Source organism: Brugia malayi (genome assembly GCF_000002995.4).
Source record: "Brugia malayi strain FR3 genome assembly, contig: Bm_v4_ChrX_scaffold_001, whole genome shotgun sequence".
Classification (NCBI taxonomy): Eukaryota; Metazoa; Nematoda; class Chromadorea; order Rhabditida; family Onchocercidae; genus Brugia; species Brugia malayi.
This window is the reverse complement of record NW_025062479.1, coordinates 15,058,623-15,079,387: the sequence shown is the minus strand read 5'-3', so window position 1 is coordinate 15,079,387 and position 20,765 is coordinate 15,058,623. Positions and strand designations below refer to the sequence as shown.

At 30.2% G+C, this 20,765-nt stretch overlaps 7 protein-coding genes across 9 annotated transcripts; 5 read left to right on the top strand and 2 right to left on the bottom strand.

Annotated features, from left to right (window-relative positions):
- Nucleotides 1-1,709: 1,709 nt before the first annotated feature.
- Nucleotides 1,710-2,754, top strand: Bma-mrpl-12 (60S ribosomal protein L12, mitochondrial precursor, putative; the record flags this gene model as incomplete). The annotated part of the gene is made up of 3 exons (XM_001895553.1): nucleotides 1,710-1,803; nucleotides 1,943-2,362; nucleotides 2,498-2,754. The coding sequence occupies 3 exons, from the start codon at nucleotides 1,710-1,712 to the stop codon at nucleotides 2,752-2,754; spliced, it is 771 nt and encodes a 256-aa protein (XP_001895588.1).
- Nucleotides 2,755-4,516: 1,762 nt separating this feature from the next.
- On the top strand, nucleotides 4,517-5,176 carry Bm4970 (zgc:92624 protein, putative; the record flags this gene model as incomplete). The annotated part of the gene is made up of 2 exons (XM_001895554.2): nucleotides 4,517-4,651; nucleotides 5,081-5,176. 2 exons carry the CDS (start codon nucleotides 4,517-4,519, stop codon nucleotides 5,174-5,176), a joined length of 231 nt encoding a protein of 76 aa, XP_001895589.1.
- Nucleotides 5,177-5,963: 787 nt separating this feature from the next.
- Nucleotides 5,964-6,588, top strand: Bm4969 (HSPC038 protein, putative; the record flags this gene model as incomplete). Its single annotated transcript, XM_001895555.1, has 2 exons — nucleotides 5,964-6,098; nucleotides 6,487-6,588. The coding sequence occupies 2 exons, from the start codon at nucleotides 5,964-5,966 to the stop codon at nucleotides 6,586-6,588; spliced, it is 237 nt and encodes a 78-aa protein (XP_001895590.1).
- Nucleotides 6,589-7,576: 988 nt separating this feature from the next.
- On the bottom strand, nucleotides 7,577-8,897 carry Bm8844 (P40, putative; the record flags this gene model as incomplete). The annotated part of the gene is made up of 3 exons (XM_043074940.1): nucleotides 7,577-7,744; nucleotides 8,271-8,390; nucleotides 8,784-8,897. The coding sequence occupies 3 exons, from the start codon at nucleotides 8,895-8,897 to the stop codon at nucleotides 7,577-7,579; spliced, it is 402 nt and encodes a 133-aa protein (XP_042930874.1).
- A 1,380-nt stretch (nucleotides 8,898-10,277) lies between these two features.
- Bm2545 (RIKEN cDNA 2810405J04, putative) lies at nucleotides 10,278-13,916 on the top strand (the record flags this gene model as incomplete). Its single annotated transcript, XM_001895557.2, has 9 exons — nucleotides 10,278-10,339; nucleotides 10,833-11,032; nucleotides 11,290-11,438; nucleotides 12,109-12,219; nucleotides 12,366-12,566; nucleotides 12,700-12,858; nucleotides 13,273-13,381; nucleotides 13,456-13,631; nucleotides 13,812-13,916. The coding sequence occupies 9 exons, from the start codon at nucleotides 10,278-10,280 to the stop codon at nucleotides 13,914-13,916; spliced, it is 1,272 nt and encodes a 423-aa protein (XP_001895592.1).
- A 1,124-nt stretch (nucleotides 13,917-15,040) lies between these two features.
- Nucleotides 15,041-16,668, top strand: Bm2550 (4930438D12Rik protein, putative; the record flags this gene model as incomplete). The annotated part of the gene is made up of 4 exons (XM_043074939.1): nucleotides 15,041-15,146; nucleotides 15,549-15,689; nucleotides 16,196-16,314; nucleotides 16,570-16,668. The coding sequence occupies 4 exons, from the start codon at nucleotides 15,041-15,043 to the stop codon at nucleotides 16,666-16,668; spliced, it is 465 nt and encodes a 154-aa protein (XP_042930873.1).
- Nucleotides 16,669-17,687: 1,019 nt separating this feature from the next.
- Nucleotides 17,688-20,298, bottom strand: Bma-eral-1 (putative GTP-binding protein E02H1.2 in chromosome II, putative; the record flags this gene model as incomplete). Of its 3 annotated transcripts, none has more annotated exons than XM_043074937.1 (7): nucleotides 17,688-17,954; nucleotides 18,402-18,518; nucleotides 18,642-18,810; nucleotides 18,933-19,121; nucleotides 19,411-19,570; nucleotides 19,883-20,117; nucleotides 20,227-20,298. In XM_043074937.1, 7 exons carry the CDS (start codon nucleotides 20,296-20,298, stop codon nucleotides 17,688-17,690), a joined length of 1,209 nt encoding a protein of 402 aa, XP_042930871.1. The 3 variants fall into 3 exon arrangements, with proteins under 3 accessions (XP_042930871.1, XP_001895594.1, XP_042930872.1); XM_001895559.1 differs by having other exon boundaries at nucleotides 19,883-20,108; XM_043074938.1 differs by lacking the exon at nucleotides 20,227-20,298 and having other exon boundaries at nucleotides 19,883-20,021.
- Between the last annotated feature and the right edge of the window lie 467 nt (nucleotides 20,299-20,765).

The following is a 20,765-nucleotide window of genomic DNA, read 5'->3' as shown; positions in this document are numbered from 1 at the left end:
AGCGCAGAGGTATTGTATTTTTCCTGACTAAATGAGCGACTGCACCACATCAAAGATGATAAGATTGTGAGTTTATAATTTTGTTCTTTTGATTTCTAGTTACTTTGGTGGTACTTTACTGTATTTTTCCAGAAGCTTTACTTCAGTCAGCTTTACCCTTTAAGAAATCTTAGATCAAGAAATTTGTATTATGTTGTATTGTGCTCATTTGTGAATTCTATTACTTTTCCTTTTGTGCTTATTCAGTATCTCACAAAAGAGGAATATTATGAATTCGTGCAAGTATAAATTTTCATTGTAAGAAGCAACAGTATTAAGAAAAAAAGACATTACCAATTCTAGATCATTTTCTCTGATACTATTTAGAAAATATAAAAAGCATGCTGTTTAAAATTACTGGTGTTCTAATTACTAAAATCAATGCACATCTTTTCAAAAAATAAAATGTCGATATATGTCTTCGTCGTTCAATAATCGATTCACCTATATCCCATTTATTCTTCCGAATTTTCGCTTGTGCAGTGGCAGATCTTCTGGACTCTTGAAGTACACTCTTTTCTTTAACTTTGATGAAATTGTATGAACTTTTATGTGATGGCGAAAAAACAGTTTTAATCAAATAACTATTTCTTTGGAGATGATATCACTAGATGAATAGATTTTCTAAACTCGCTTATCATGTTATCAATACTCATTATCATGCAGAAATACTGTGATTAATTATTTCTACAACATATTATATTAGTTGTGATAAATTATAATGTGCTGATATTTTAATTAGTATTTAAATGCAATGAAACAGTGTTATAGTGTAATTAGTGTATAGACTGAGCAGAACTTCGTATTACAACTAAATGCACAGTTGCTATATTAAAGATTTTCATAATCGATTGCTTTGGAAAAAATTCAGAATTGAGGGATAATTACAAAGAGAAATTTGCATAAATTGAAGATCGATGTTAATATGTGAATGCTATATTTAATTGTTTGGAAAAAGGTGAAAATGTCATTTGAAATAGTTAGACAAATTATGCACAATATAATATGGTCATATTATAATAAAGCCTTACATATATGGACCACGCCATCTTAACTTTCAGTTAAACGTTCGGTGCGTCGTTTGTGTATTACGTCTTTTAATCAATTTCGGTCTTACAACGATTACGGTGTAACTGTATGTTAGCAATTTGTGAGTTGCATCTTGCATTTTAAATGATTACTGTGCATTTTACCCGTGGGGATAAATTCCGGCAGATTTTTTCTAGGTCTTATGCACGACTGGTTTAGTTGCATTTTATAGGGAGAGCAGGTTACATACGATAATTTGTGTCTTGCAAGAAGATTAGATTACATGATGCAGTTTCTTCTTGTATCTACATAATGCAGCCAGTATTTTGTAGAAAGGGTGGGTCGCATATTATAGCTTGGATCTAATAGCAATAGTTATTTGCATGTTCTGATTTGTATCTTACGGCAAATGTGTTTTATGTCCATAACTTTTATCTTACAATAGAAATGGTAATTTTTATTATAGTTTGGATAACAAAAGTAGAAAGTATGGTGTATATCGTATATACAGTTTATAGGAACATGTTGTTTTATCTTTGTTTGCAGTATTCCGATTTCTTTGGTTTTTCAAATATTGCATCATATCATCATACTGTCAACTTTTTCTTTTTTTCACTTAATTTTAGTATTCACTAGGAAGTATGGAAATAGTTTGCATACGAAATATGTTGACAAGAGCTGTTATTTCACGAAATCGCTTTACATTACTAATAAGGAATACGAGGCTTGCCACAGGTTATCATTTATTTGTTTTCTGTAAAATTTTCGTTAATCTCCTGTACTGATTAGTCGAAAAACAACCAAATCAATAAGGAGGTAAAACAGGATATCTAGTACTTAGCTGCCTTTTAATATAAATGAATTTTTGTTTCAGAAGGTGTAGCACAAGCGCCACTTCCATTAGAAAAGTTGTCTTCAGAAGGCAAAAAAATAACTGCTGCATCTACCAAAGTCGAAAAATCCGAAGATGCTGAACGAACGCATATAACCCCAGAAAAGAAGCAAGAAGCAGAGGCACAAACCCCTTCTATGATTAATGCTGAAAGAATGGAGTTAACCAGTGACCAAAAAGCTACCAAGCTACCACTGGAACCAGGGAAGGCATCTCCGCTTCCACACTATGATGACGAAAAGGTGGTATCAGAACGGATCCTTCGGTTAGCAAACGAAATAGTCAGTTTAACGATTTTCGAAGTGGCAGATCTAAATAGCACTCTGAAAAAAAAATTGAACTTACCGGACGCACCAGTTTTTTCTCAGTCATTTGCTGCCTCAGGGATTACTTCTGCTGCAGGTAAAAGTTTTAGTCATGGCGTTTTGATTTTCAATGTGGAAAATGTTGTTTTTGGAAAATTTTTTCTCTTTTATGACGGAAACATTTTTTTGCATTTTTGTTCTCTTATATGTGTTGTACTTTTTTCTATTCTAGAAGAAGGAGCGAAAATGGAGAAACCTCAACCATCCCAAAAGACGTTTTTTTCGGTGAAATTAACGAAAGTAGATGATTCAAAGAAAATCCCATTAATCAAAGAAGTTCGCGCAATAGTGGAAGGTTTTAATTTGGTACAGGCGAAGAAATTTGTAGAAGCGTTGCCCGCTACAGTGAAGGAAGATCTGAGTAAAAAGGAGGCCGAAGAACTAAAAACAAAACTTGAAAAATTAGGTGCTACTTGTGAAATTGTCTAAACTTCCCTAATGCTTTGCTGCAGTAATCAAACCTTTTGAACTGGTCTGTGTGACTATTTAATGTGGGACGGATTTATGCTGTAAAATTTTCCTGGATTTCGAATAAGTTATTCTCATTGTCTTCAAAGCATGATTTTACGCCCATATATAATTGATTCTAATCTTTTTGCTGAATCTTCTTGCTTGTAATATTAGTATTCCTATTTTTTTTCACACTTCCATAAGTTTTGAGTTTAGGAATTTAAATTTGAAAAGAGAACCAAAAATTAATTGAATTGTGCTGGATAGCTAGATCTTCACTTTTCTTTTACTATTTGTAGTTATGTGGATCTGTTATTCTTCACAGTTTTATACTTTTTTACAAAAGGTTTTAAGAGAAATGATGATTTCTTTCCTGTTTCGACTGATCCTATGAATTCAATAGTTCTAAGTATACTTAATTTCTTTTCCTCCTGCAGTTCCGGTTGTACTACGTATCACGTATAAACTTAATATTTTTAATTTTGGCTTATCCTTCGATGGATAAATGAATAAATGATAGCTTTATACATATTTTCTGAGAATGTCTTTTGTACCTGTTTGTCTTGTTTACGGTTCACGGAAGATTCCTATGTTGTCGTTTGTAAAAAAAATAAATGTTGTTAGCTTTTACATAATTTATTTTTGCTGCAACTAGAGGAGTTTACTGGCTTCTTACCATATTTGCATTTATTTTTTATCCATTAGTTAATATTATTCCAACTGGCTGTTTTTAATTTAAATTGTGTTAGTAAATGCAGTGATCGGTAGCGTCATTTTGGATTTTGTTTATTGCAAAATAACATGTACTGGTGTAGAATTTTACATGTTGGGTCCTATTTATTAATAGTAAATAGGCTTTCTTCCCGATTTTAGAAGAAGAAATGATTGATGGGTTCTTAAATGTTCACTGATTTTTTCATCAAATGTATATTAGCTTGATTTTAGTGGGGAAGATTAAATGAATACGTCAGCTATATGAGCTTCTTTCCAGAGAAATTATGAACCTTGAGTCGTTAGATAAACCTGTCTTTTAACGATTTCATTGAAAACTTTTCTTTATTCATTCTCTCTGGAATTATTCATTGTGATTAAGTTATTTATTTTTAAATTAGTAACGGTCAAGTTTTTCTCATTGGTTGGGAAGTTAATTGCTACTGTCATCTTTGAAAAATTCATCACCTTTCAGCTTATGGAATTTATGCGATGTCTCCTCTTTAAATTTTTTCTTTTTTTGCCATGTCTCCTCTCCATTTATTTAATGTTCAGTGGTGTTAGTAGAATGTAGTGTGTGGCATACTTCAGTATGAAATAATTAACTTCTTGAATCAAAAATGTTATATGAATTTATTTGGATCTTGCGATTGAGCTTATCTCAAGTTTATCATTAGATGAGTTACTTTGGCAAGGTAGAGTTCATTCTTGCAGCAGTAACTTTAGAAAATTTGTCTTTGGTGGTACTATTGCCTATGCATAAAAAACATTTTTTCTTATCCTGCTTAATATAATAAGAATGTAGTAATGTCTAAGTATGAACCACATATTTTTCTGAGTCTATGATATCTTTATTGTTTCACGTTCTTTAGAGATATGGGATACTGATCGATTTGATTTTCCTAAATTCTGGATTAATTTGGAATTATTTCGGAATTTTCACCTCCATGATGTAAAAAAATTAGGAAACAGATGATCTCTAATGCTTAGATATTTGCAGCTTGTTAGTGTTGAAATAAAAAGAAGCTCAATGGCTCGTGGTCACCAGAAGTTTCAGTCACAACAAAAAAATTTGAAGAAGCAAGAGGAAATGAAGAAATCGAAAGGAAGTGATCAGAAGGCAGCCGCTATAAAAGCACTTACGCATAAGTGTACCGTTTGCATGGTAAAGTTGTCTTTTGGAAATCTGCTTGCTATAATCGACAAATTTGATATATATTTTTTTAATGGTGTCATCTTCCAAATCTTTTTACGTTATTATTTTAAACTGATGAAAAGATTTTTCTAATTTTGTCTCACTTTTTTTTATCAGATTGCGTAGTTTATACTGCATTTTTATTCACTGATTGGAAGGTTTTATTACAATAAAGTGGGTGAAAGAAACAAAATGAATAGAAGCCGCTGGTTTAAATTCATTTCAAAAAGGGAACAACAGTTTATTTTTAAATGGTCGTCTTATCATAAAGCAACTAGAGAGCATAATCGTTTCTGGGTGGAAGCTTCAATAATCATAATGCATTCCAGTGCTAAATTTCAAGTTTTCGAGTTCACATTATTTTTCAGAAAAGTCAAGCGCTAAAAATATTTGTTATAGGCACTGATGCCGGATCCGAAAACCTACAAGCAGCATTTCCAATCGAAACATCCGAAAGCTGTGCTTCCACCAGAATTAGTGGATGTTCAGGCATAAATATATTGGAATCATATTAGCATTTCATATTTTGTATATCGATGATTATTTTATACTGTCTATATGTTTCGGTGGCGCATTTGCGCCATAATTCCTGCACCGTTAATGGCGCAGTTGTGTACATTGTCTGTCTTATGAATACTCATTTTCTGCCTCTTAATTTTAATAAAATGGTGGTACTATAATAAGCAATATGATGCATATTGTCCATATGAATGATTAATAGTTCATTTAATGGTAGCAGTCAATTATAGGTAATAATTTCAGTGTTTTTTTGTCCGGTAATTGTTCTTATTTCATTGTATAACATTTAAATGTAGGTTTTCCAACTGTGGTTGAATAAATAAAGGATTCTTTTCAGCTTGAAAATTGAGTTTTTCTTCGGTATTAAGCCGAAGATACTTAAAGATTGCTCTCTTATGTTCAGCTTAAACTTGGCAGGTGTACTGCATGGTACTCGACAACTTATGATACTTGGCTGTTACTCCTCATAAATTTTGGCATATATCAGGAGCTATGAGTGCTCAGGGTCGAATTATAACTGGAATAGCTGCATAGTAATAGAGTCCAATGTAGATCATATTTGGAATTCGCGGTGAATAAGAGAAATTTTAACAAATTTTTAGGTTTCGGATTCCAGTGGTTCTCACTGGAATGTTCATATCTCCAAATTGATAGCATTAGGAACGAGTTTTGTAGCAAATGCGTCTTAATCTTGTTAATTTTCAAAACCGTCTTAACGCTTAAGTTAATAGCTTCCCAGTAGTGATTTCAACAGCTTGCAACAATGACACGCGGTCACATGAAGATGCAAGCTAAGGCGAAGAATCTGAAGAAGCAAGAAGCACTGAAGAAATCAATTGGACATGACCAGAAGGGTGCGTGCCTCAAATCGCTTATCTATAAATGCACTGTTTGTATGGTAAGTTTCAGCAAAAATAATACAAAATTTGATGTTTTACGTATGCTTAATACGTAATTTCTTTGTACAGCAACAAAAGCTTGTTCAGACACCATTTTGCTAAGTGAAGTAATGGACAAAATTTCTTCATTTTTAGGTTAGAGTTAGAAATTCGCTTTTGCTGTAAACTTATTGTAATATCTTCTCTTTTTGGTTGAAGCAACAACTGCTCAGAATTACACAGTGATCTTTTTTGTGCTTGCATAAAGATTTCACTGACTAATTTTTTCGGTTATTTACAATAACCAAAGGACACTTATCATTTGTGTTTTAAATTTCTAAAAAAATAATCTTTTTGAAAGAGTTTATTTTCCTGAATTTCAGCCAATTATTTGTTTATTTATTTTAGGCGCAGATGATGGATAAAAGGAGTTATAAGGAACATTTCGAATCGAAGCATCCGAAAAGTCCACTGCCGGCAGAGCTAATGGAACAGCCGGCAGGATCATAATTCAACGATTTAGTTCGTTATGTATAATTGATATCATAATTCCTTTCCCCGGTTTCTGCACTAAATATTTTTTTTTCTTTGTTTTAGCAAATTATGAATATTCTACTGTATGGTGTTCCATGATGATTTATTTGATTTCCTTCTGGATTTTTTTAAGAAACTTCAAGTTTCTGAAGCAATGTTTCTTGAATTTTGTAACTTAAATTTTTTAAGTTTCTCAAAGTTTTTTCTCAGGCGGAGGAGGAGAGGAGGAAAGATGGAAAGAAGAATGTAATTTTTTTTTTTTTTATAAATTCTCGATTTTAACGCAGTCTTGTAAAATTTTTTTACTGTCGGCATTCTACTGACACGTGCTATTTAAACGAGTTCTTTACTTCCATCTCGAAGTTCTACGATTTCACTCTGTTCTTTTATTATTTGTCACTAAACTGATTGCTTCCACAAATACTACTTTCATCTTATGGTGGTATGTGCTGATGAATAGTGCTTTGAAGAATAAATTTTTGATGGTAGTGATGAATAAAATTGTATGCCAAATTAACTTTTTTAGGTTTATTTTGGCTTGCCAATAAACAACGTGCCTTTTCCACTGATGACGTATTTATCATTATTTTGCAATTTTTTAAATGTGTAAAGGAGCAATAAGACTCAGCAGTAACCAATGGAGATATTTGGTTAGCAACTATTGGAGAATTCATGAAATTAATTGAAAGTATGGAGTGAGATTGAGAGGATGGACATCGCGGTCTTTTGTTCTGTGGAAAAATAGATTAATTGGGGTTTTTTTTTTTTTTTTTTTTTAACATTTCTTTGAATTGGGAATGAGTTGGTTAGTAAGGTTTTGTATCTTCCCGGATTTTTATTGGGTATTTCTCGTTTTTTATTTCCTTTTTTTTCTTGATACAAAAGTTTTTTAGCTTTTTCATGAATAGAAAAAATAGTGGGAAATGCCATTATATTAGTAGCAGTTTTATTTTTGGAAGTAATATTAGAGGTTGATTACGAATGACCATTCATTCAAGGGAGGACGCTTGCAATTAATCAAATTTGTAGCCAGGTCTTTGGGGCAGAGTACCATTTGCTTTTGTACCGATAGTCCCATGATATGCTCCTTCCCTCCAAAAGCTGCCGATACTTTCTTATTACGGATATCAGCCTGAAATTTTGTGGATATATTCAAGAAAGAAGTGTATTGAAAAAAAAAAAAAAAAACTCCAAATATTATTTCTTTTTAGGTTTTACTTCAGATTCTTTTTTTATTTTAATTTGATTTCTTTTCTTTTATACAATGAAAATGGTTTGCATTTTTTAATTTTTTTTTTTGAGGAAATTTGAAAGGAAAATTGTTGACGTCAACTGAACTGTTCCTACTTCTCATTTTCAAAATTTTATGTATGATTTTTTTTTTTGTTATGAAATTTCTAATATCAAAACTATAAGCTCTGTTAATTCTAGAATAGTTATTTTCCGTCAATAACTCTTTTTCATGCAGTTTGACTATGCAAATTTCGAAACTGATTTTAGTTTCATGATTCTTCATCATAGATAGCTTTTATATTTGTTCAACATGACACTTTATGAATCAAATTTTTTGAAATAAACTTCATGAATTATTCAAAATTTAAGAATGGTAATTATTTTGTTTACTTTCCGAGAATTTCTTCACCATCAATTTTGCATACACAAGGTGATATAATATCTTTACGATCAACATGTACTGAGAACCATTCTTTCTCACCGAATAATGCACAAAGCGAGAATAACTTCCAGTCGTAGTCATAGCCACGAACAAAATCCGGTAGCTCTATGAAGATATGCAATGAATGGGTTTTTATTCCAACCAAAATAAGCTGCTACCTTAAACATTTCATAAAATATTTCCTAGTAAAATCCACTCTAAAGCTAATCTCAACATGCTTTTTTTTTATCATTTAAGAATAATGCACGAAAAAAAAAAAAAAAAATGAAACATATTAATGATAAATTTTTATCAAATAATCTTTATCAATAATTGCTTTGTTTCTCTCTCTCTCTTTCTTTATCTAACCTTGCCATTATCATTCCATATTCTACCATATCAGGTTCACCTTGTTGATACCATAGCGCAACATATTGTTCTGGATTTTCACCTTGATGTGTATTAAGATTTTTATTCAGTGCTTTATTAAGTTGCTAATCCTTTGGTCATGGATCACCGGCCATAAATCAATCCATTCATCAATCATAACACGTGGTGGTGGTGGCTTATCGCCATGCTTACAACCACATGTTGGTGGTTCACCTTTCGTATTACGTACAATAATCCACATATTACCTAGTAATTGTCCTTGCAATCATTCCGCTTTTCCATTAAATGAAAAATGTGTCTAAAAATTATTGAATTATTTGACTTAGCGAATTTGATTTGATCAAAAAATATACTTAAGTGTTGATTTTAAGTAATAACATATACTCTTGCATTGCTAATAATTAAATTTGGTAATTGAGAAATATGCTTACATATTGATTTTTAAGTAAATAAACCTATAATAGTGCATTACAATTAACTATACAGTTAACTTACTTGTTAATATCATTTTCTACTACAAATCATATATATAATTCATTGCATTATTTATTTTTATAATAGCTAACTAAAAATTTAAATATCAATCAATAAGTACCAATTCCGTCTTATTATCCAGATAACCGAGTAATGCACCTTCCGGTCTGTCTTTCCACAGGTGTCCAATCACTACAGTGTATAATTTGCCGAATATCGGCTTTTTCAAAACGATCATTGTATTTGATCCATTCAAACTAGAAACCAAATTGAAGTACCTAATATAATGTAATACCTGTTATTAGATAAATTAAACATAAGAATGAATCAGCTTACCTATGAAGTAACTCATTTTTATTTTGCCTACATAAGTATGACCTGAATCATTTAGGATATCAGCAAAAAAATGAGATAGAAAAAATTTTATATTTCATTAAATTTAAATCTATCTATAATTACATTCAAAAACGATAGTTATTTTTTTCTTTTCATCAATGCAAAGAAAAAAATGAAAATTGCTTGAATTGTAAATTTTCTTCAAGAACTGTGCATAACTTTCTGCCATTTATATAAGAATTATAAAGATTACGTTTGAAATCTTAATTCTAAATATCCTTATTTGAAATATTATTGGTGGTTAAATATATTTTTAAATATTTTTAAAAAAAATATTTTTATGTTTTAAATAAATATATTTTTAAATAAGACATTAACTTAAAACTACTTGTATTTGGCCACCAAGATCTTTGATACTAGTTAATTCAGCTTTTTTATATGGAAATGAGCATTCCAAAACACCACCATTATTCCATGCTCGACCATGTATCGGTACAGCATACTTGTATCACAGTGCTACATACATATTTGGTTGACCAAGTACTCGTACCGGATTATTCGGAAACGGTGAACCAATTGGACCAAATGCTCATTCATCCTCTTTTGGTGGCGGATTTGACATTTATCACTGTTTTAGTTAACTTTTCTAACTGAACAATGATTGTAATATCACTGGTGCATCTTTTATATCTTTTGCATATTCAAATCACTGATTCATTAGATATTGAAACTTTTTTTTTTCAAAAAAGCGATTCATTTATTGAGGAAAAATTATATTCTATCAAAAATAAAGTTATTAATTTCAGTATAAATGGATGAGAAATTACAGGAGCAGAAGCGATCGTTTATTGCTAGTGAAATTATTTCCTTCGGGTAAGTGTATTGCATGTTTCAGTTCTCACTTCTGCAGTGAACAATTTTTTATTCTTCTAGATGCTTTTATATGATATTATGATTATGTACCGTATTGTTTCATATTATTTATTAGACCAAATTATCCAGAAATATTAAGCTTAATTGGAATTACAAAAATAGTTTTTGTTCTTTTCTCATTTACATGAATAATAGGAGCAGGAACAGCATTCTTTTATCTTATTCTATTCAGTTAAGAAATTAATGAATTCATTTGAACAATTAGCAACGAATTTAAAATTTTCTTGCAGAATTATCGTTTTTAAATTTGGAATTCACTTGTGAAATTTAATATTGGTAATGGAATCAAATTAAATTATACTGATCAAATAAATGCTTGTATAGATGTAGCTCTTTTTTGATTTTCAGTGATTTTATATGTTTCTATGATGTCAAATGATACTATATTGCATTTTAAAATATATCAAAGATTTATTCTCTACACATTTTACAGATTCAATATTTTTCCATCAGAAGAATTAGAAGACTTACAAAAAGCAGGCATTGAAGATTTGCGTTTCTATAAGCTAATCGAATGGATGTGTAATGAGATATCGTCACTGTATGGGTTAGATGAAACGGTTCATGGACCAGCTGGATCCGATAATGTGGAATTTTTCTTATTAGACCTTAGTTCAATTTTGTCTGAATTAGGTAACATTTTTTTCTTGTCTTGAATTGAACAACAATGAGGATTTTCTTTTTTGATTTAGTGAAGTTTTTTTAGGAAAATCAAGTTTGTTTAATTCATAACAATGAGTTAGATAGGAAAGTGAAATAAGAATATGAGGAAGGAAATTGAGAAGAAAGTTGTCTTAGATGTAATGATTAGCTGTAACATAATTTTTCAAATATTTCATTTTCAATCAATAATCAAGACTAGTTTAAACATGAATAAGCAAATATTCCAGAATGCCCAGTGGATGCGTTAACAACTGGACCAGTTGTAGAAAGATTTCGTTCGACTGAAAATCAAACAAAATTGCTTGATTTTTTAATTGGGCATATGAAATGCGCTCGATTGACTGCGCTGAATCGATTACATGAAGAAATACCTGAGGTTTATTATAATTCGCTTTTAAGCATTTTGCTTGTTTTGCTACAAGTTGTTCGTTAGGTCTTAATTTCGAAAACTTGCCAGGTAGTTTGGTATTTTTTCATTTTTTACTTATATGTCATTTAATTTTTAAAAATTAAATTCAGCATTTATCTTAGGTCGTTTTGTGGACTTTTTTCCAGAAAAAGATGGAAAACGTGGTAACCTAAGAGAAAGAACTAAAACACATTAAAAATTTTTTTTTTGAGATTATGAAAACTAAACTTTCTAGTTATTGCAAAATGAAACCTAGATTAATACCTTCTTTATTTCTACTTTTTCAAAATTATTCTCATTTGATAGAGTAGATTTCACATATGCTTAAGAATGATGTTTACTAGAGAAGCATAGCCTTCTTTCTAATTTCAACTTTGCCTTTAGCATCGTTTAAAATATTTGTTCTTTAATTTAAATTATCTGACTTATACAAATTTCTTTACATAATATTAATTACTTTGTTGCGCATATTTCCGTTGAAAAAAAAAGTCTTCTTCCATAAACTGTTGAATACGACATAGGAATTAATACTTTTTACTAATTAAATGATAATTAAAATTTCCGTTAATATTTATTCTATGCAAAATGCTTCATCTCAACAAATATAAGTATGATTTTAAAGTTTGTTTATTTACAGTATAAGAGTGCTGAAGTACTTCACTTAGAAAATGCATTGGTAGCAGTTGGTATCAATCAGTTACCTGCTGATATTACAGTTGAGCAGATTTTCTCAGCATTAAAAGATTTGGTTAGTTTTGTTTTTTCCTTTATTCTCACACCGTTGATTAATGTAAGTGCATAAATGTTCATATTCATATTGGTAGGATAAATGATTGATTTTAATGGAAGTGCTGAAAGTTTTTTGATTTGATGATTCTTTGACGTTGGTTACAGGCTACGAAACAAATGGACAAATGTAAAGAAAAACCACGTCCACTATTAACCGCGTCGTTAAGTGATACACAGTGGGAAAAAATCGAAGTATTGAATGAAAAATTAGTGCAGGAATATCGAAGTCGGATTCTATTATTGCTTAAACGTCTCGATGTTACAATTCAATCATTCACTTGGTCCGATCGTATAAAGAAAATGCAGGTAAACATTTCTTCTGGTAAATTCAATAATAATTTAACAATTAATTCAGCAAATGTGATTTCAAGTAATTGGTTGATAACTTACACTTTACTATTCTTAAAATGATGAGAAATTCTCATTTATTGTCTTTCAGGATAAGTTACATGATATTTATCGTCCTCGACGAGAACACATTGCTGTAACATCAAATGTTGGTATGGATGATTTACTTGCGGCGACTAGCTCTCTTCTAATTGTTGATCGAATAAATAATGAAAAAGAAAGAAAACGTACCGCATCACGCTTAAATAAAGTTAAACATTTTTCCAGTTTTGTCTTCTTTTTTTCTTTCATTTCAAATAATTTTTACTGTTTTCTTATCATTTCATATTAACTGAATTTTGCATCTTTCCTCTCAAATGTAACCTATAAAAGTTTTCTCATCTTTTTATCATATTTCCTTTTGTTAAAGCTTCCCCTTGTCGGTGTAAATATTAAAGGAAAAAAGTGTTTTTGTAACATATAACACGTTACAAGGTGCTAAATTAAAAAGAAAATATTGAACTTCAAGTTGTATCATTCTCTCGAGACTTAATATTGCATATAAAAGAAATTATTCTTGTACCATTTAAATATATACTGTTGTATGAGAATTTAGCATTAAGATAAAACATTTGGAATTGAGAGGAGAAGTAGCTTTATTATCTTTATGAAATAAATTGTTCAGATATTGATTACTGATCGTCCGGGTGATCGTGGTGGTAGGCCATCTGAACTACGGGCTCCTCCGCCGGAAATGCCTCCTTGGATAAAGGATCGCGTTCCGGATCAAGGCGGTATGTTTCTTGTTCTATGACCAAAATAGTTTTATGTAATAAAATTTTTGCACTTATTAAAAAATAAGTTATAGGTAGGCAACGAGGCGATTATAGAAGTGATGGAGGATATCAGAGAGGTAGCGGTGGATATCAAGGAGGCCTAGGTTTTCAGTATGACAGAAATGATTATCAAATTGCTGGTGGATATGGAGGCTATGGAAGAGGAGGATTTAGAATTGGCGGTCGAGGTACAGGTTTTGAAAATCAGGTATGTGATGAATATTTTTAAACGAGTAACATTACTAGAAGTTAAATGTTTCACAGCTACATCTTTCATATTCGTTATCAATAATTATTTCATAAAAAAAAAAAAAAAAACAAGATAGAAAGAGGGATATATGTTAACATATCAGTTCCACTTTTTATCACTCAGCTGTTTCTGCTGAAGGTAATGAGAGAATGCGAAGAATATTATAATCAAAGCCATAGTGGTCGGCGTGGTAGTAGTAGAAGAGGACGTGGTTGGTACGATGAACAACGTGGTTGTAGATAAAATAAATTTTGCTGATTTATAATGCTCGTATTATCGTGCTTATTCATTCATATAGTAGTTATTATTTGTTTGGCTGATATTTTTTTGAAATTTTCATGTAAAGTCTGGGTTTTATGAAAATAAGTGATTTGTTAAATATATTATCTTTTTTTTTTTCATTTAGCTGCTATAACCCTGATGTACTTTATCGATCTTTTTATATTATTCCAAAATAATTTTTTTATTTTATTGGTGGCTTAACTGCGATAACATCGGTTATCATTATTGATCTATTAACATCATTTTTATCTTTTTTTTTTTTTTTTTTCATTCATATTATTCCAAAATAACAATGTTGTCTTGTCGGTGATTTATGCGTCATCTGGTTGAATGTCATAATTTATGTTAATGGAATTTTATTTCTAACTTATTCATTGTTTGTTTTACTATGAAATGAATTATATTTCTTTTAAAATATAAAACTATAAATTTCTAGTTTTAAATTACGAAAAATTTGAGTCTCGATAAACTATTCATATAATAAAAATTAAAATGACTTAACTTTTTCAATATTATACATAATAACAGTTGAATTTCATATCGTATATAACGAAAAAATCTAGCAGAATGTACATGTGTGTCCTTTGCGCATCTGTTTAAACAAACGAGATATCTGCGCCTAACTGATAAGTTGCTGACTTAATATTATTGAGTATCAGTTATGGATGAGGCTTAATTTACATGAGTAGCCAATCTTTGCTTCACATTTTCTTTATTCTAGTGTTCTTTCTAAAGTATGAGGGATTTTCAATTATTTTACTCGTGGTAGCAGTTGAGAAACGGGTGATATCCTATATATCATGAAAGTAGATAAAAAAGTAAAGATAAGAGTTTAAAAAGTTCTTAATTAATTGAAGGAGTTTTTTAATTGGCTGATTGGAATTCTTTACTTGACAGATTTAATTGAGTTATCAATATATTAAAATTTTTGGCATACCTTGAGGCATGCCATAGTTGTTTTGTAAACGTCTCATTTGCATAAGTAATATTTATTCAGAGCGTGAATATTTTACTTGTGAGAATTTGAAATCGTTGCCAGGAAAAATTAAAAAATATTTTTAACCATTGCTCAAATCACAAGTGAAATGTCTGCTACATTGAGCTTTTTATTGCCCAAAAGTTGCATTTTCGCGGGTAACTCAAGCTCGACTTACATCCAAAGATTGGATCACATCAGGCGGTTCGTATCAGGTGGTTTTGACTGCCGATATTTAATCATTTTATCAGAAGCTTAGCCATATTATGAAGTCTGTAGAGCCTTGTATTTCCTCTAAGTTATTTTGATTTTAAATTTAAACTCTAATACTTTTATAAATTATTTTGTTTGGATTTTCTTTTGCATTCTATACATCACTGGATTAATTCAAGAATTATTGTTATTATTATCACTACTATTATGAATATTTTTTTTATTATTACCAATTTATTTAATCCATTAATAGTCAATTGAATAAATAAGTAAATTTGTTGTTCGTTAACTTAATAAATAAATAATAGACAAATTTAGCAGTCAGATTTTGAACTTTATAGGAAATAAGTAAATTCTTTGCTTTTCTTGACTTCTATAATGTTGCGGAAATATTTCAAGTACAGTGAATAAGATCAAAGAGGTACGCATTGAAAATGAATTTAAAGCAAGAACACTTGTGACAGCATTGACATCAAACGAACGAAAACTTCTTCAGGCTGCTCTTGGTAATCTCGAAAAGCAATTTCTACCGATTATATCAAACGGTAAGATTAAACTGTTCTAGTAAATAAAGGAAAAAAACTTAACAGATTAGCAGTTCTTGATAAGTTTTAATTAGTTATACAATATGATTGCTCTGTAAAATATTATGCTTTCTCTATGAAGTATTAAATTTATAGTGATTTGTTTTTTTCATTTTTTCTTTGCATTAAATAATATTAATAAATTGACAAGAACTTTTACTTGTCATTTTTTTTTTTTTTTTTTTTGAATAGAAACCTTTGATACTCTATTTATTGAAATATAAAAAAGTTTGAAATCTCAACTCTTAATTTATGCTATCCTTATTAATCCCCTGGTCATGTTTAAAATGTTATAAGAATTTGAAATTTATTCCAAACTGTCTTTCAGTACCAATCTTATAAATATTACTAATACTTAAAGTTAAAGGATTAATTGAGGTTTCACATTGCACTTATTGAAATCAAGTCCAAAGATTTTAAATTTTTCGAGTTTCAGAATTTATGAATCTAAATAATGTAATTCTTAGGGAAATATCTTTCGCGTCAGCAAACATATCAATTTTTCTTGGTAAATTCGATACCTTTCATTGGTTTTGGATTTCTTGATAATGTTATCATGTTCGTTGCTGATGAATATGTTGACAAGGTAGATTGATTCTGTTCTCATTTTCTTTCTTCAGTGCACTGTACGATATTTGTTCTCATTTTCTTTCTTCAGTGCACTGTATGATATTTGAATGATATTTCCGTACTTAAACTTTATATTTGTTTTCTATTTATATGCTTTATATTTTATTATTTATTGATATCTATAGAATATGATTAAAGTTAAGATGAGAAGAAAAAATAAAGAGCAAATCGATGTTTTTACTGGTAGTCTACAATGAATGCTTTTTTTCAGACAATTGGTAATTGGTTAACATTATTCAACAATGACCGCAGCAGCAGTTGGAAATACCGTATCAGATGTTGCGGGCATAGGCCTTGCGCATTATGTTGAACTTATTGTATCGAAATGTGGCATTAAGCATCCAGTGCTTACCTCTGAACAGGTGAAAGAAAGCTTCGAGTTTCTTCCTTTTAAGAAAAAAAATGAATTCCTCATTTTAGCTCGAATCTTTTTTTGTTCGTGTAGTTACGAATCTTGGACGTAGCATTGGATTAATTGCTGGATGTCTTATTGGGATGTTTCCTTTACTCTTTTTCGATTCAACAAATTCTAACTCCAAAACTAAGATACAGGATAGAACAGATGAAAACGATGGATAAGCAATTTGGAGAAGGAAAATATTTCCATGTGACAAATATGAACATGTTTACTTAGTTGATTATTCATTCCACACATTTAATGAGAATTTGATCCAATATCGGTTTTAAAGAATCAGAATCCACTAATTATGTCCACTTATCCCTCTAAAGACTGTTAATTAGCATCAGTTCTTTAACTCACTACATTCCTGTATCATCACCTACATTAATAACTATAATTAGCTATCTGTAATTATAGCATAATCTGTTTTTTCTTTTTTTTTTTTTGGCGCATTGTTCACTTAATTTAATGATACACTTAAATCATCAAACATTTCTTGCTGTAAATGTTTCTCGTATATATATATCATTTTCAGAAGTAATTATAGGCTAATTTGTTAAAAAATTTCTTTCATAGTGCACGCAAATACATACTATCCTTTAGCTTTATACAATAGACGCTTATATAGTCCCTTCAAATATTATTGCTAAGGTTAGTCAGTATGTATGTAAAATGCAAAAATCCACTAAAAATGTTTCCGGGACAGGAATCTATTTACTTTTGTACAATGTTCACTGCAAAGACAGTTTACATACATTTTTTCAATATGGATATATATTAAGACTATGTAATATCAACAATGTTGCTGGAATAGCAAATATCTCTCAACATCACAAGACATTCGAATATCAAAACTATTCTCGCTTTATTAATATAATTGAGAAAATTTTTAAAAATTTCACCATTATCAATTTCATAATTTTCGGACTTTATAGGCCTATGGATTTTTTGGTAATATTTCTTCCTGCATTATATCGTAAACTATCGAACAGTTTACCCCCAACTTTAACCAGTATACGTACAAATAATTGTTGCGCGAGTAAATTTTGCAATGATTCGTTAACTTCTTTAGCAACGGCTATAATTGTCAAACCATGGTCTCCAACTACAATTCGTGCTATACGATCTTTTTTACATTCAACTTCAGCAACAATTTGTAACACTTCACCTTGCATATCCCATTCTGTCACACTTATCTATAAAACCAGCAAAAAAAAATCTGGATTAATCATGAAATTGTGATTTTTAAATTCTTCAACATCCGAAAATGTGTTAAAAGTTTTGGCATTACAAGTGCAGAATTGTTCGGTGAATATTAATAGCTTTTTATAGCAACTGTCAAAAATGAGATGCTCAGGAATACATTCATACCATTATTATCAGAAGGTGTTATACTATATAAACTGACCAATCATGTTTATATAAGCTTCACTGATATACTGACAACAATTTAACGTATTCTAAGTATGAAGGAAAAAGAAAAAAACTTTTCGTTTCCCAAGCTGTATAATACGGATAGTCGAAAATTCAAACTCTACCACTATTACTGAAATAGTTACGGTAACAAAAGATAAAGTGTTACAGTAATGAGAAAGCCTTATCATTTCTGCAGTTTTATATCAAATATTGATAGAGTATCTTACCTTCAAGGTATAGGCAATGTAAGGCGGTATCCGATTCAAAAATTCTGCTCGAATCGCATCTTGGCATATTATTGCTGGTTTTTTGGTAGTGAGCATTTCTTGCTTAAAGACATGTTCCTAAAAATAATTAGATAAATTTGAACTTGAACCAATATCTATAGTGTTTTTTTTTACCACCAAATTTTTTCATGCCTCAATTTTTACTAACATCACTTCCATATTGAAAATGATGGAAAGTACCTTCCGTAAACCAAGTTTGTGAAGATGATCGCGTAGTATATCTATTCCTTCGCCAGTCAATGCACTAACAAAGAAAACATCTTGAAAATTTGACCATCCTTTGATATTTGCAAAAAGTTGTTTGGTTTCACCCCAACTACACTTGTGTGTAGGCTTTTGTAGAAGCTCTCTGAAACGTATTTGGCTATATCAAATTCTTATTTTTAAGTTCTCTCGTTCTTTCTTTAACATAATGTTTAAAAGTATTCATAAAACTTATCGATGTATTTTAAGTGATCCTTTCTGTCTTACTTATATTTTTCTTGCCATTGTTCATTTTGCTCTTTTTCTTCCGCAGGATGGAGTGACATTTCGTGGGATGTTTTGCATATTTTGCCACATAACTTGGCCAATTGTCCACCACTATGCTTCTTGACAACAACTGGCTTACCATCCACAAGACCATTACACAGAACCCGAGTAAGAGCTAACAAATCAGATCTTAAATAAGAATATTTTAAGAAATACAAAGATATTTGAGCATATTTTTTAGTAGTATGCTTTTCTGTTCAGCGTTACTCGACAAACAAAAGATAATATGTCAGTCGTTATTCGACAAACAGACATCATAACTTCTACTATTTTAAAAACACTTTCATCACATTGATAGATGATGCCATTTAATATAATTTTTCAAATCCTAACTGTAATGTAATTTATATTAATTAAAAAAAAATGCACAATATTTTAAATATGAAGAATAATCTAAATGAATAAAATGTAAAAGAACCTTTGCTTAACTTGATCAATTTTATTGAGTACCAAACTCGACGGAATTTGTCGATAACGATGAAGCATATGTAGCACACGATGTAAAATATAATCAGTACATATTGTAGCATCATGTACCACTAGAATATGATCTGCTTGTTCCACTGCATGTTCTGGATCTATAAAAAAAAAGTTTCACTTCTATATTTTCGATTTTCTACGATAAGAAATTTTATAGTGCTACGACTTATAATTACAACGTGTTGTGATACAGAAATCGAGTTTAATACTTCAAATTACATTATTTAATTGTTAATATTAAGTGAACAATCAATTACTAAATTCTAGACTAGAGAATCACTAATCTCCTTTCTTGAAATATTTAAGCTTAATTCAAGTTCGGTTCATTTCACACCTTGCTAAAAATCAAAAATTCAACTTATTTCAGGTCTTCATTTAAATAATAAATCAAATCTATTTGCGCAACTTACCACTCAATATGCGTGAGTCAGGACTTCTCACAATTTCTCTTGCATGCCTAATGCCAACTGTTCCAGGACTATCCACAAATACTAATTGTGATGAGCCTTCAGTAACAATGGCTGTTTGATTTTTCTGTGTCGTATCCATCTGAGAACTTACTGCTGCAACACCCGCTTTCACCAATTTATTTGTCAACAATGACTTGCCAACATTTGGTGGACCAATTACTGCTACCTGGAATTTCTGCAAATGAATTAAAGCATTTAGAAATGAGTAACCTCACCTTTACCATAACTCCCCAAAATATTTTGCATTTATTTCCAATGTTAACAACAAATAAAAAAGAACAAACTTTCAAACATTTCTGAGCTTCATGTTTCAAGCGAATTACTGACCGAGAAAATCGACGAAAAGTTAGACGCATTTGAAAGTAATGAGAGTTATGTAATCAAAAAAGTACCAAAATTTGCTTCTTCGTGCTATAGATGTAGATTAATCCTGAATATTAAATGCAATTCATTTTAATATTTCTTAATGATTACCACATTCCTCATCTCTTTACCTTAATATATTTTAAATATGAATAATAAGCACTTAATTTGTATATCAAACTCAAGTTCAAATAAAGCAATTATTGCGTTTGTAATGCGCTTGATTCTATACAGTTTGAAAATTCATTCATTCACTTAAAACAAGAGAAAAAAAACATATAAACATAACATTATCTTCCAAAAATTTACAAGATATATAATGCAGCGGACCAATTAACAAAAGAAAAATGACAAAATGAGCAAAATCCAAAAATTTTCATTTCAGTTCAGGACTGAATGAACAAAGCATTTGTAATACTGTGAAGTAAAAGTGCGTAAAAAAGGAAAAACAACCAAACTG